The 12,292-nt window shown below is 35.9% G+C and overlaps 1 protein-coding gene across 1 annotated transcript in view; it reads right to left on the bottom strand.

Annotated features, from left to right (window-relative positions):
• LOC122638299 (GABA transporter 1-like) overlaps positions 1 to 12,292 on the bottom strand; it is a 57,442-nt gene that overhangs the window by 4,089 nt on the left and 41,061 nt on the right. The window contains exons 1-2 of the mRNA XM_043831194.1: positions 630 to 777; positions 94 to 324 (exon numbers count right to left, since the gene is read on the bottom strand). Of these exons, the coding sequence (XP_043687129.1) occupies positions 94 to 324; positions 630 to 777 (379 nt within the window). Of the gene's footprint in view, positions 1 to 93; positions 325 to 629 lie in introns of the transcript that reaches the window.

The following is a 12,292-nucleotide window of genomic DNA, read 5'->3' on the forward strand; positions in this document are numbered from 1 at the left end:
CACAGAAAACATCAACATTTGATCAAAATAGAGCAAAACCATGGTTTTTGAATTAAATTTTAAAAATTATATTAAGGGGGATTAGAGAAATACCTAAGATGTCATTGGCCATGTCTTTGAAGCGTAGTTGTCGGCGACCCAAGTGGGCATGGTGTTCAAGAACCAAAGAGAGGAGGTTGTAAGAGTGAAAAGTGACCGCAGCACCCACGCAAAGAAACACCATTCCACCTATCCATCCCAACGATACGAAGGCATAAGGTAAGCTCAGCAGTGCCGGAGCTACTATCGAACTCGTCAAATGGTATCCACAGTGCATCCATGATCCTGCATATTATTATTCCCATTATATTAATATTATATTATACAAATCACATAATTAATTAATCCTCTTTCTTTAACGGTGTTAATTAATATAGATTAACATGATCCCCTATATAATTGTCCCTTCTCCCCCGGCTCGATCGCCATCTGGGTTTTCCAGTTTTGATTAGACTACTCTACCATGGAATCTAAGAAAGAAGGAACGAAACAAAGCAATTTGATTTTTAAGAACTTCAGTGTTACAGTATAGGCTTCAACCACCACCATACGGCCAAGAGAGAGAGAGAGAGGTAAGGAAGACGAAGTACCTTTAGACTTGAGAACGAAGAGAGCTCCGGCATCAAGTTGGGGGTTCTTTAGTCCCTGCTGATGGGTTGCTTTTGATGAAGAAAAAGCCACTTCTTCTTCCTCTCCTCCTTGATGGGCTACTATTGAATTCGGATGCAGGGTTCCCATCTGTCTCTCTTTGATTAGGTGCAGAAGAGGTGTCAGAATAGGATAAAGATGGATCAAAGGGAGATGATTGAGAGAGATTGAGAAACACTGGCCTCTTGCATAGGCTCAACCTTGGCCTACTTATAATATCAATATTTTCATATGCAATTTTTCCTCCTATTTTTAATTACTTTGTTTCGACAACTTTTTGGTCGGTGTGTTTGTCTGAGAGAGAGAGCATGGTTTGAGGTATCGGCGTTATGTCGATATTGACACGTACAAAGGGTAAAATGATCAAAAAAATATTTTTATTTTTAAAAAAGATTTATAAATTTATCTGTTTCCTATCAATTTTGTAGGTGACCAATACCCGATCCGATGCACTAAAGCCATGAGAGAAATGTCATTATGGGGCCCATTGTCTATTATACGAGGAGGGTATAAAATAATTCACACAAGGGCAGTGTAGTAATATTTTCCCCTATACACATATAGGGTAAAGAATATAAAAAACATGGACATGACTATACAACACCTATACCTATTTAGGACTTTACACCTCCTTTTAGTCTTAATTGGTAAGGGTGTCAATTTTGGACTAGAATGAGGAATCGGATTGAAACGTACCGCACTGCTAGAAGCCGGAACCAACCCTCCCAATAGCCTATTGCTCCGGTTTTGAATCTATCGATTAAGTTATATTTTTCTCAATGATTCTAGAACCATTAGACCAACTAGAAATCGATACAAATCCACATCCTAATCCTATATATTATCTAATTCTAAAGACTTAAGGTTATGATAGCCAAGATCAAGACTTTATTGTTTAGTTTTTCAATTTTAATTGGTATATCTTGTCTCATATACTATTTTATTAAAGATTGTTTTTTTTTTTGATGAAGGAACCCCTCAGATGGTTACTTATGTAAAATTTGACAGTTCATGTCAATTTGTATGGCCCACCATTTCATTTCTGATCGTTCCCCTTATATTTTTTTGTGCACCCAAACAAATTTGACTTTTTTTTCTAAAAAATATTAAACATTATATTTTTTTTTTGGTAAACATCAAACCATTATATTCACATGTTTAAAAATTGGATTAGTCTTAACAATTAATTCATGATTACATGGTGACAAGCATAGTTGGAAAATCCGGTTTTGAATTGGGTGAGTCACCCAAGTCAAGTAAATATAACATGAAACCTAATTAGGAGTAATGAAGACTCATCTAGGTTTAAGAAATGATCAGACCAGGTCTAAGTTGGCCCAAGTTTTTATTGACTCGGTGTTTTGCCCAAGTCAAGTAAAAATCAATGAGTTTGATTTTCCTTTTTATTTTTTTTGTAAATTGAGCGATACGTTATTTATAGACCATAAGTATGGTCTCAACTAACAAAAGCGTAGAATTTTTGTTTGTTGTTTTCAATATTAACTTTTTTTTTTTTCCGTTCTCACTTGTTAAGCAATCATAGCGTCAGTTCCTCTTCATTTGGAAAAGAAGGAGAAGAAAAATATTAAAAAATAAAATAAAAAAATGATTCGTTAATTTACAAAATTTTGAAGAAAAAAAGAGTCGAATAAAAAAAAACCCGATTTTCTAACTTTGCTGACAAGGACAATATTTTTACAAAATTTAGGCTCCAAAAATATATGTCATGTGTAGGAGACCAAATACCTTTACATTTTTAGTGAAAACATGGGCTTAGGTTGAAGCTCGCAGATAAATAGATTTTTTTTAGGTTGGTAAATTGATATAAATAGATGGTAACCATAAATTTTGGACACCAATTGAGCTACTACACTAGCAAGTCAAGAAGACGAGATTGTAGCTATGTGAAAACATAGTCTTAAAAAAAATGACAGTGGGTTTGGCCAATAGTTGCAAAGTGTCTAAAAGATGGGAAGTAATTTTCCATCTCATGCGTTTCCATCTCTCTCATCCTCAAACAAGGGGGCAGAAATGATTTTTTCATATTGGGAAGAGAGATAGACTAATAATGAGAGTGTTAGTGCAAGTCACACTCTGGATAGAGTTCTTTTTTCCCTTCAAAGATTCAATTTTGACTGGCTCTACACGAGGAAAAATCAATTCTTCAAAGCTCAAAAGCTAGCTTTCCGTGGGCTAGACATATATAATAGGTTTTCATGGTGATGCAAGAGAGTATGATATCACAGCTGGGCTGGACCACAAATCCAACTGGCTATTTTGCATCTCTTTCCAGATCTTAATTAATTAATTATATAATTGGACATTAAAAACAAGAAAAGGTTTTTGACAATTTTTTTTAACTATGGTGGGTTTCAATTAATGAAGGGATTGTCTAAATGACACCTCTTGATTTCTTCTTGTTATATTTTCATAAATAATTTATGAAAATGGTAAAATAGAGTTTTCATAATAATTTGAAAATGACTTATTATTATAACATTATTTTTTGTTCAATAAGATACCAAACTGGATGATTGATTCATTCCATATATTACAAATAATCACAGGAAATAAAAAATTGTAATTGTTTTTCACCTTTTCAAATGCTCGTTTGAAAGGATATGATTTACCTTTCTTGAAAAAAAAAGAGTAGATTGTACCAAAGGATAAAAATAGTATAATTACAAATTATTTGACAACTTAAAAGGGATGCGAATAAGACATTCTCATTATGGAATTATGCCTTCATCAAAAAGTTCATTACATATCAAACACTTCTCATAAAATTTATAGGACATGATTTTTTTCCACCCATAGAAGACGGTTCACCAACCATCCTAGGATTCACAAACCCCTCCTAGGGTTTTAGTATATATGTTCCAAAATACCCTCCCAATACCCATTTCTGCCCTCTCCGACCCGTCAATGAATGGGATCTCATTCACCATGGGTGGAGGGAAACTCGGTCCAAACTTATATAACTTTTGCATTTTGTTTCTTTGAACTTGCATCTAGTATTTTATTCTTATTATTATTCTTTGTGATGTAGACTTGCTATCGTTTTGTACTTTAATGAAGACACTGCTCATGTAGTTTGGGTCCAGTTGGTTGGAACCCTAACATTAGAGTGTAGGCGTCCTAGGAGGTCGTGTTCGAATTTTAGTTTTTAATTAGTCACACCTTCTTATTCCTTATCGGATTCGGCTCCTCTGCAGTGCACCCCCGAGCTGCACATCGTCCGACACGGTAGTTGTGGGAGGAGAGAGATAGACAAAGGGAGGCGCTAGCGTATGCTACGCAGCCTAGCAATGTTCTTTCTCCCATAAAACTATAACTAGGGGCTCTGCCAGCCTAGTCTGCCATGCAAAATGATCATTGTGTCCCTAGGGGTTTTTACATGTTCATGAGGGCGATCATTCTGCCCGCTCCTATGTCTAGAGGCTGGGGTAGGCGCACGTCATGGGTCCAGGCAGCATTCTTTCTCCCTTAAATAAGTGAAAAAACATGATTCGTCTTGATTAGGTTTGACCCATTGAATCACCAAGTTTTAAAAAAGGATGAGACAGAAAAAAACACTTGATTTTCTAACTATAGTGACAAGAGCAATATTTTTATAAAATTTGGGCTCCAAAAAATATGTCATGTAGAGGTGACCCAACACATTTACATTTTTAGTGGAGTTACTATAGTAGCAAGTCATGAAGAAGAAGAGATCGTGGCTATGTGAAAACATAGTCAAAAAAGAAGAAGAAGCAGGACGGACCATCAAAGCAGGTATGCAAGCATGATTCGTCTTGCTGGTTTTGTTGTTTGTGTTATTAAACATTTGAACAAGAATGTGTTCTTCAAAGCTCATAAGTTTTCCTGGTGGGTTTATGGTTTTAGTGCACAATATCAGATCGGGTATCGGTCATCTTCAAAATCGATACAATATTGATACGGTATGGGCATGGATTGGTTGTATTGGACAAGTTTATTCTGGGTTTTCTTAAAAATGGGTTTTCTTGATTATTTTACCCCTTGTTTGTACCATTCCACCGATACGGTATCGACCAGATATTAGTATCAATCACCTTCAAAATCGTGCAGTATCAACTTTATCAAGCGAGCTGATACCAATACCTCAAACCATGGGTGAGTTAGACATATATAATTAGTTTCCCTGGTGATATAAGCAAATTGGATATCACGGTTGGACCACAAATCCAACTGGCTATTCTGCATCTCTTTCCTGATCTTAATTAATTAATTATATAATTGGACATTAAAAACAAGAAAAAGTTTTCTTTCAAGTGTCTAACTAGGTAGGTCTCAATTAATGAAGGGATTGCTTAAATGATACCTCTATAAATGTATTTAGAGGAATCAGGTCATATGCAGTGTGCCAGTGCGTCCAACATGCAAAGGACAACTAGTGTCGTCCTTGGGGTGTGTGCCAACCCGCTCAACCATCAGATGCACGTTGGAGAGGATCTGAATACATATTTGGGACATATAACTTTTTTTTTTTTTAGTCTTTTATTTTATTCCTAAAAATAATTTATGGAAATAAGAAACAAGGGTTTTCAAAATAATTTGAAAGTGACTTATCATTATATCATTATTAAAAATTATCATTAATTTGCACATTGTCTTTTTTATAATCCGCATGGGAAATGACATGATTTATCTTTTCTTTAAAAAAAAATAAAATTGTACCATAGGATAAAAATATTTCAATTACAAATTATTTGAGATTTTGATGTCAATAAGAAAATTTCATTATAGAACTACGTCTTTATCAAAAAGTTCATTACCTTCCAAAATTTTCTCATAAAATTAATATAACGTGTGAGTTTTTCTCTTTGAAATTTGAACCTGCATCTGATCTTTTGCTCTCATTATTCTTCTTTGTGATTTGGATTGTCTATTTTTTTATACTTGAGAAAGTCTGAAAATGAAGAAACCAATTTGTGCAATTGGGGCGCAGTTGGTTGGAATACTGCCTATATAATGTAGGCGTCTTGGGAGGTCATGGGTTTGACTATTTTGTTCTCACTATGGGCGGAGACCTTGTGCTTCATATCTCTCTCTAATAATTATAGTCAAAGTCTCATGGCATACAGTAATGTAGAAAGATTAAAAATAATAATAATAATAATAATCTCATAAGAATGAATTTGACTTATTAGGCTGGATGTAGCAAGGTTGCTTTTGACTAAAAAGGCTGAGAACAGAGATATATCAAATTAGAGATTGACCTCCCAGTCCAGCTGTGTATTATATATGCTAGTGTTTTCCTGTGTCTATTTCTTTTTTCCAATAACTAGGGGTACATATGTGATTTCATATGAGGTGGGAGAGCGATAGACTCAAGGAGGCGCTAAAATACGCTACATAGCGTGCAACGTTCTTTCTCTCATAAAACTATAACAAGTTATAGCTAAAGCAAAAAAGGGGTTTGTTTTTCCTAGATGGGCATGTTCAAATTTTTTTCTTTTTTTTTTCCATTTTCTGGACAAGCATTTAGCTCTATCCAGTGGGTAGTCGGATGAAATTACAATTTTGTGAAAAGATAGATCCAACGTATGATCCCTTACTTACATGTCAAGTGTATTGACCCAAAATCAAACTGTCCACGTGGTAAAATAAAGCATTAAAAAATCTATGGCTTTCAAGAAGACACTGACCAAGGGTTGGATCACATAAAAGATCAATGTTAATGCATGAGAGGTATACATTCAAATTTAAATGTGAAATACAAAAAAATTTTATGGGAGAGAGAACACCACCCTGTCGCTCAGCACACTCCGCCCCTACGCCCAAATACAAGGGTGCATGTAATGACCACAACACCCCCTGGAAAGCTGAAAGCCTGAAAATGACTAGGGGTGTGATAGTGATTTTGGGTGCCCGTGTTTGGGCGCATGGGCAGTGTGCGCTGTGACTAGGTGGCATTCTCTTTTACAAATTTTATATATAACCGATCCAAATAAATACTAAAATATCTAAGGTCATAATTATTATCCCCGTGAGGGTTTCCTACACAGACAGTTTGCAGTTTCATGCCTTGGAGGAGGGGTATTATTGAAAAGCATAAAAAACATGGAGGTATATGAGACATTTCATAAGGGGGTGGTGCTGCAATAATTTGAGTCTTATGAAGGGTGCTCACTGTCCTCATACAATTTTGAAATTAAACTGACATTGTGCAAATCTTTTAGCCTTGTTATCCCCCATTATCTTTTTATACTATTTTTCTTACTATAGTTGAGTAGGGGTGTAAGTTTGGCCCAATCAGCCCGAACTTGCCTTGGCCCACCTTGAGCCCGAACAGGGTTTGGGCTGGACTTTTCAACCTTGAGGGCAAGTTAGATACGGGTATTGATCAATTCTAGGCCCGGCCCACCAGGCTTGACCGAGCCCACCTGGTTAAAGCCCAGCCTGGCCCGACCCGTTTAGTAATTGGGTGGTCTGGTGTGGGGTCCTAGTCCGTCGGGTGCCCGACAAGACCGACCAATTCCAGGCCCGACCGAGACCGCTCGATTACAGTCTGACCCAGCCCGACCCTTTAACTTATAAACTTCTCCTCCCCTTCCCTTCAAATTTCCTTTTTTTGTTTGTTTCTTTGTTGGTCTTTGACATTTATTGGTTAGATACACTTAACATAGGTGAGATGAGGCTTAGTTTTAATTTTTAGATTTTACTTTGTTAGATGTTCTTCTATTTGGTGTTGTGTTATTATTTTTTTATTCCCCTCTACTTATTTCTATTCGGTATTGTGCTGCTATTATTTTTTCCTCTATTTACTTTGTTAGATGTGCTTCTATTCGGTGTTGTGCTGCTATTTTAGTTGGGATAAGCTTTATTTGACTTTGAGTTGAAGTGTACCGTGATTGCCCAACGATGTGATGGTTTGAACTTAAAATTCTGGTTGCATGTCAATTAGTAAGCCCACACCGTTTAGAGTTAAATGGCTCATTAGCCCGTTTTGGATCCGGTTTAGGCCCGTTTAACCCGAATAAGGCTACCCCGATTAAAGATCGAACACCGATCGATCGAAATGAAATCATACTATGCATGCCCAAAGCAAGCCCGAATGCCTAAACGATCGGACACGGTGCGGCCTGTAAAATTGGTGAGGCCCGGCCGAGACCGACCGAGCACGACTGGTTGACACCCTTAGGGTTAGGGTTGAAATTTTCAGGCCCTGGGTAAGGGTTAGGCTGGGCCAGGGTTGAGGCCTCGGCTAAGCCTAGCCCACCCTGTGTTAGGTTATGCTTTACAATTTATTGTTTACATTTTGCCATTTTTGTTTAGTATCTAAGTAGCTGTTGCTTTACCAAACAGAGGCTAATTATCTATTGAATGAAAATATTTACTATTTTTTAGATTGGATTAAATTTTTTAACCCAAAGAAATGTCTAATAGTCAATTGAGTATGAAACAAACCAATACCCAATCACATGCGTCTCATTTTATTAATGCATAGGATGATGTAAATGGCAAAAATCAGGGTTAATCAAGGCCAACCTGGCCCTATCAGGGTCAATCAAGGTCGGGCTGGGCTAGGCCGAGCCCGTCAGAGTTGGGCCTGGGGTTGAGATATCTCAGCCCAACCTAGGGCCAGGTTGGGCTTGGGTTGAGCTAAGAGGACTCATTGGGCTAGGGTTTTAAAAAACGCGGTCCAACTCGGCCCTGTTTCACCCCCTTACCCGACACTATAACATTATAAATTATATTATTAGTATTATGCCCATTGGGATAAATTTGACTTTTTCCTCAATTTTTGCCTTGAAATCATAGTTGGAAAATCAGGTTTTCTGACTCAACTCATCATTCAGAAAAACCTGGTGACTCGGCCTTGTTAAACCCGATCAAGGTGAGTCACGTTTTTTCTTACTTTTAATGCAATAAATATGTATAAATTTGTAAAAAAATTAGAAAATAAAAAAAATATGGAAAATAGGAAAAAAAAAAAAAACCAAAGAACCACATATCAATGCATTTTGAGTTTATACAATTGAACAAGATAAGGGAGATAGGGGGGACTTGAGGATTTTTTACTGTTTTAGTATATGAATTTACTATTTTACTCAACTCAGTCTCTAAGTGAATCGGCATTATCAATTTTTCAAAAAAACTTGCAAAGTCTGTCATGAGTTCGGTAAAAATAGTGAATCTTATATGACTCGGATGATTTATGAGTGAGTCTCGTCATTTTTTATTCTGACTTAGTCTACATGACTCTTGATTAGATTTACCAAAATATTGACCCAACTTGGCTCAGCATAAATTTTTTTTTTTCTTTATAATAAAAATTACTTGGTTTAATCAAAACCCGATTTTCCATCTATGCTTGAAATATGGGATATTTTAATAAGTGAACATCTTTGACTTGGTCATCATTATTCTATTTTCCACAAGTAGGTGTGCCAATATAAAGAAGCTTAATTTTTGCAGCCCAAAGCCCCAAAGGTGTTAAAAGTTAAACCTAATATCAGCTATTCCTGGGCCTGCATAAGATCAAGTGATTGTGACGTAAAATTGACAACGTGACCGCCATACATACATCTTTGGTAGCCGTTCATATTTGTACATATATATTTGCTTGGGTGGTGGGGCCAAGATTCAACCGGTTTTGTTCATTGGGGTTCTGCTCAAACATAGTCGTACAGGTGTCTGTTGGCATGAATCGTTATCCCCTCCACTTCGCTGCCTTCTTCAATTCCTCACATAGGTGCAAAAATAACCACCCTATCACCTATCCAAAAACACTATCTAAGGTGGGATCCACTCCCTCTATAAGAGGAATTGGAAGAATTAGAGGTGTCTGCGAATTGGAGGTGATAATTATTCATATTGGCATTAATCGCAAAACACAGTAGATCCAAAGTGGGACCAATTTTTATTTTTTTGGTACAAATCACAAGGGACGAGTTTTATTGTGGGCCCTGACTTGTGCATTCTATGACTTAAATAAAGGAGGCTCTCCCCAGTGCGGGGGTCTGGGGAGGGTCATAATGTATATACCCTTACCCCTGCTTTCTCAGAGACTGTTTGTAGACTCGAGCCCATGACCACTTGATCGTAATAGAGTAACCTTTATCATTGCATCAAGGCTTGCCCTCAGACCCTATGACTTAAACATTCCTATCAATTAATTAATGAAATCATTTATATAGGGTTTAGATAAAGTTCACATGATCAGAATAAGATAGAGTGTCAGTGTGGGCTCTATTGTTTTTTAGATGAGAACAAAATAAAAGAATCTTTACAAAGGCAGCATAGCAATCTTTTTCGCTTAAATGAAGGAGCAATGCTAGTCTTACATTAGCTGTGACATTTTCAAGGAGAGAGATTCGGTTTTTTTTTTTTAAAATATATTAAAGAAGAGCCCTAATAAATTTGCTCTTTCTCATGATATACTAATGAGATATAACCAAGTATTGTGTGGACCCTTGACTTGCATTCCTTCAGGCTTCGAACGAGTCTTATCTAATAATTGATCTATCTTATACAAAACTAGTATAGGATTCATTTATCCCTCTATTTGTATTCCTATCCTTGTTCCCAATTTATATAATATAAAAATAAAAAATTATTAAAAAATTTAAAGATTTTAGTTAGTGTAAACACAATTGGTTACATTGAGCTTGACACCAAAGTCTTTGGCTTGAATCTAGTATAATAGGGATATTTTTGGGTTGTCAAATGTGATTATTCTCATTAATTGTATTTATCTTATATGCAAAGGGTTTTTCACAATTGGTTACTTTTTTCTGACCCTTTCACTTTTTCGATTTATTATTTGCCCCATGACAGTACATGAATTAGTCCATGTAATAGAGGACCAAATACACATCTCATTGATAAAATTTCAGCTTAAAATAAGTAGAACAATATATAAAATTACAAAAGATGACATTTTGTATGTTATATTTATCTCCATTTGATGGAATTTTGGTAATTTTATTAAAACTTTGAATAAGAGTTTGAACAACTTTCCTTGTCTACTTTGGACTAAAATTTGGCCATTGAGATGTATGTGGGTCCTCTATCATATCATATAGATTGACCCATGTACTGTCAGGTGACAAATAATGAAGTGTATACTTCACTAGGCATAGTGATTCCTAGAAAGATATTTACAAAAAATAAATAATTAACAAAATGATTGTTACATGCATGACGTGGCTGTTGGGTACGTTTACATGGTTGTAGGGGTTATTTTATGAAGAAGTTTCTTTTATGTAGGCCGGGGAGTTACGTTTACAACAGTCATGGGTTTGTGGATTATTTTACGTAGTCGATTATGGCCGGGTACATAGTTATTGTTATTGGTGAAACCTAATCTCAGTTTTAATCCAGAAAGTATTAATGATTCTGCGTCAGACTATTTCGCCTTGAAACATGCAAAAACTATCAAAAAGTCCATATTTCAACGCCGAAGGCTCTGATCCTTGTAGAGTTCGTCAGGATCTTGGATTTGATATATTATTCGTCCTATGTTGGTTTTTACCTCGGACTAAACCGGGTGGACTTCTAGGGGTAGTTTTGCACTTTCATGGGTTAGGGTTTTATCTATATTGTAATACGTGAAAACGCTATATATAGTGGTTATCTCTTTGAGATGTTGAGAGGTTTTGTAATTTCTAAATCGAAATAGTGGATCCGGACTATCGCTCGGCCGTGGATGTAGCCTACCTTCTTGAGAATGAACCATGTAAATCATTGTCTTGTATGTGTGTGTGCTTTCTCTTTCTCTTTTTCTTTTACATATCATCATTTCTGCTGCGTTGTTATTTTCTAACAGTTATTAGTGGAGCATAGGTGGTCAGTTAAGAAGAACTTGTATGTGTTTTCTCTTAATAAAGAGACTTAATTAAATACAAAAGATAGATTTTGATTTATTGAATCCTAAATTATCTCTTAGATTTATCCAGAAGAGATCGATTACCTCTCAATAAGCCAGATGCCTTTGCTTCGTCCCGTAAAGAGAATCCTTCTTTTATCTCTTTCTCTTTGGTTATCTTTGCACCTATCAGTGATAAACCCAAGCTTTGTGTTTCTCTTCATCTACAGTGAAGAGGGGTTACGATAATGCTAGATTTTGTACAAATCTGTAGCATTGATTGAGTTTGTTCCCCTTAGAAAGAAAATCCTGAGTCCACCTGTCTCTAATTAATAAGTAATAGTTACAAGAATATTTCAAGGGAGAGTGGCAGACAAAGAGATGTGAAAGCTAATAAAGCAAAGAAACTAAAAGAAGAGGGAAGAGCATGTCGTCAAGAAAAATTCTACCCTTATCGTATAATTTATTTTTTCTTCAAAATTACAAGATAATGATGAGTTAATTCTGACTCATTGATAGGTCCAAAATTAAAAATTCATTATAACAAAAGTTAGCTCTAAAATTTATAAAGAAATTATTGATTTGAAATTTTAGTTCTACAACACACATGGAAGTGATATGTGAAATCGCATTTAGTATGTGATAGTTTTGATAGATCTAAATTTTTGTAGACAGGTTGACCTCAAGTTCAAATCGCACATTTACCATGTGACAACTCCAATAAGCCCAAAATTTTATGAACACATTGACTCCAAGGTCTCTTGCTCACAA

This window comes from Telopea speciosissima, chromosome 8, assembly GCF_018873765.1.
Source record: "Telopea speciosissima isolate NSW1024214 ecotype Mountain lineage chromosome 8, Tspe_v1, whole genome shotgun sequence".
Classification (NCBI taxonomy): domain Eukaryota; kingdom Viridiplantae; phylum Streptophyta; class Magnoliopsida; order Proteales; family Proteaceae; genus Telopea; species Telopea speciosissima.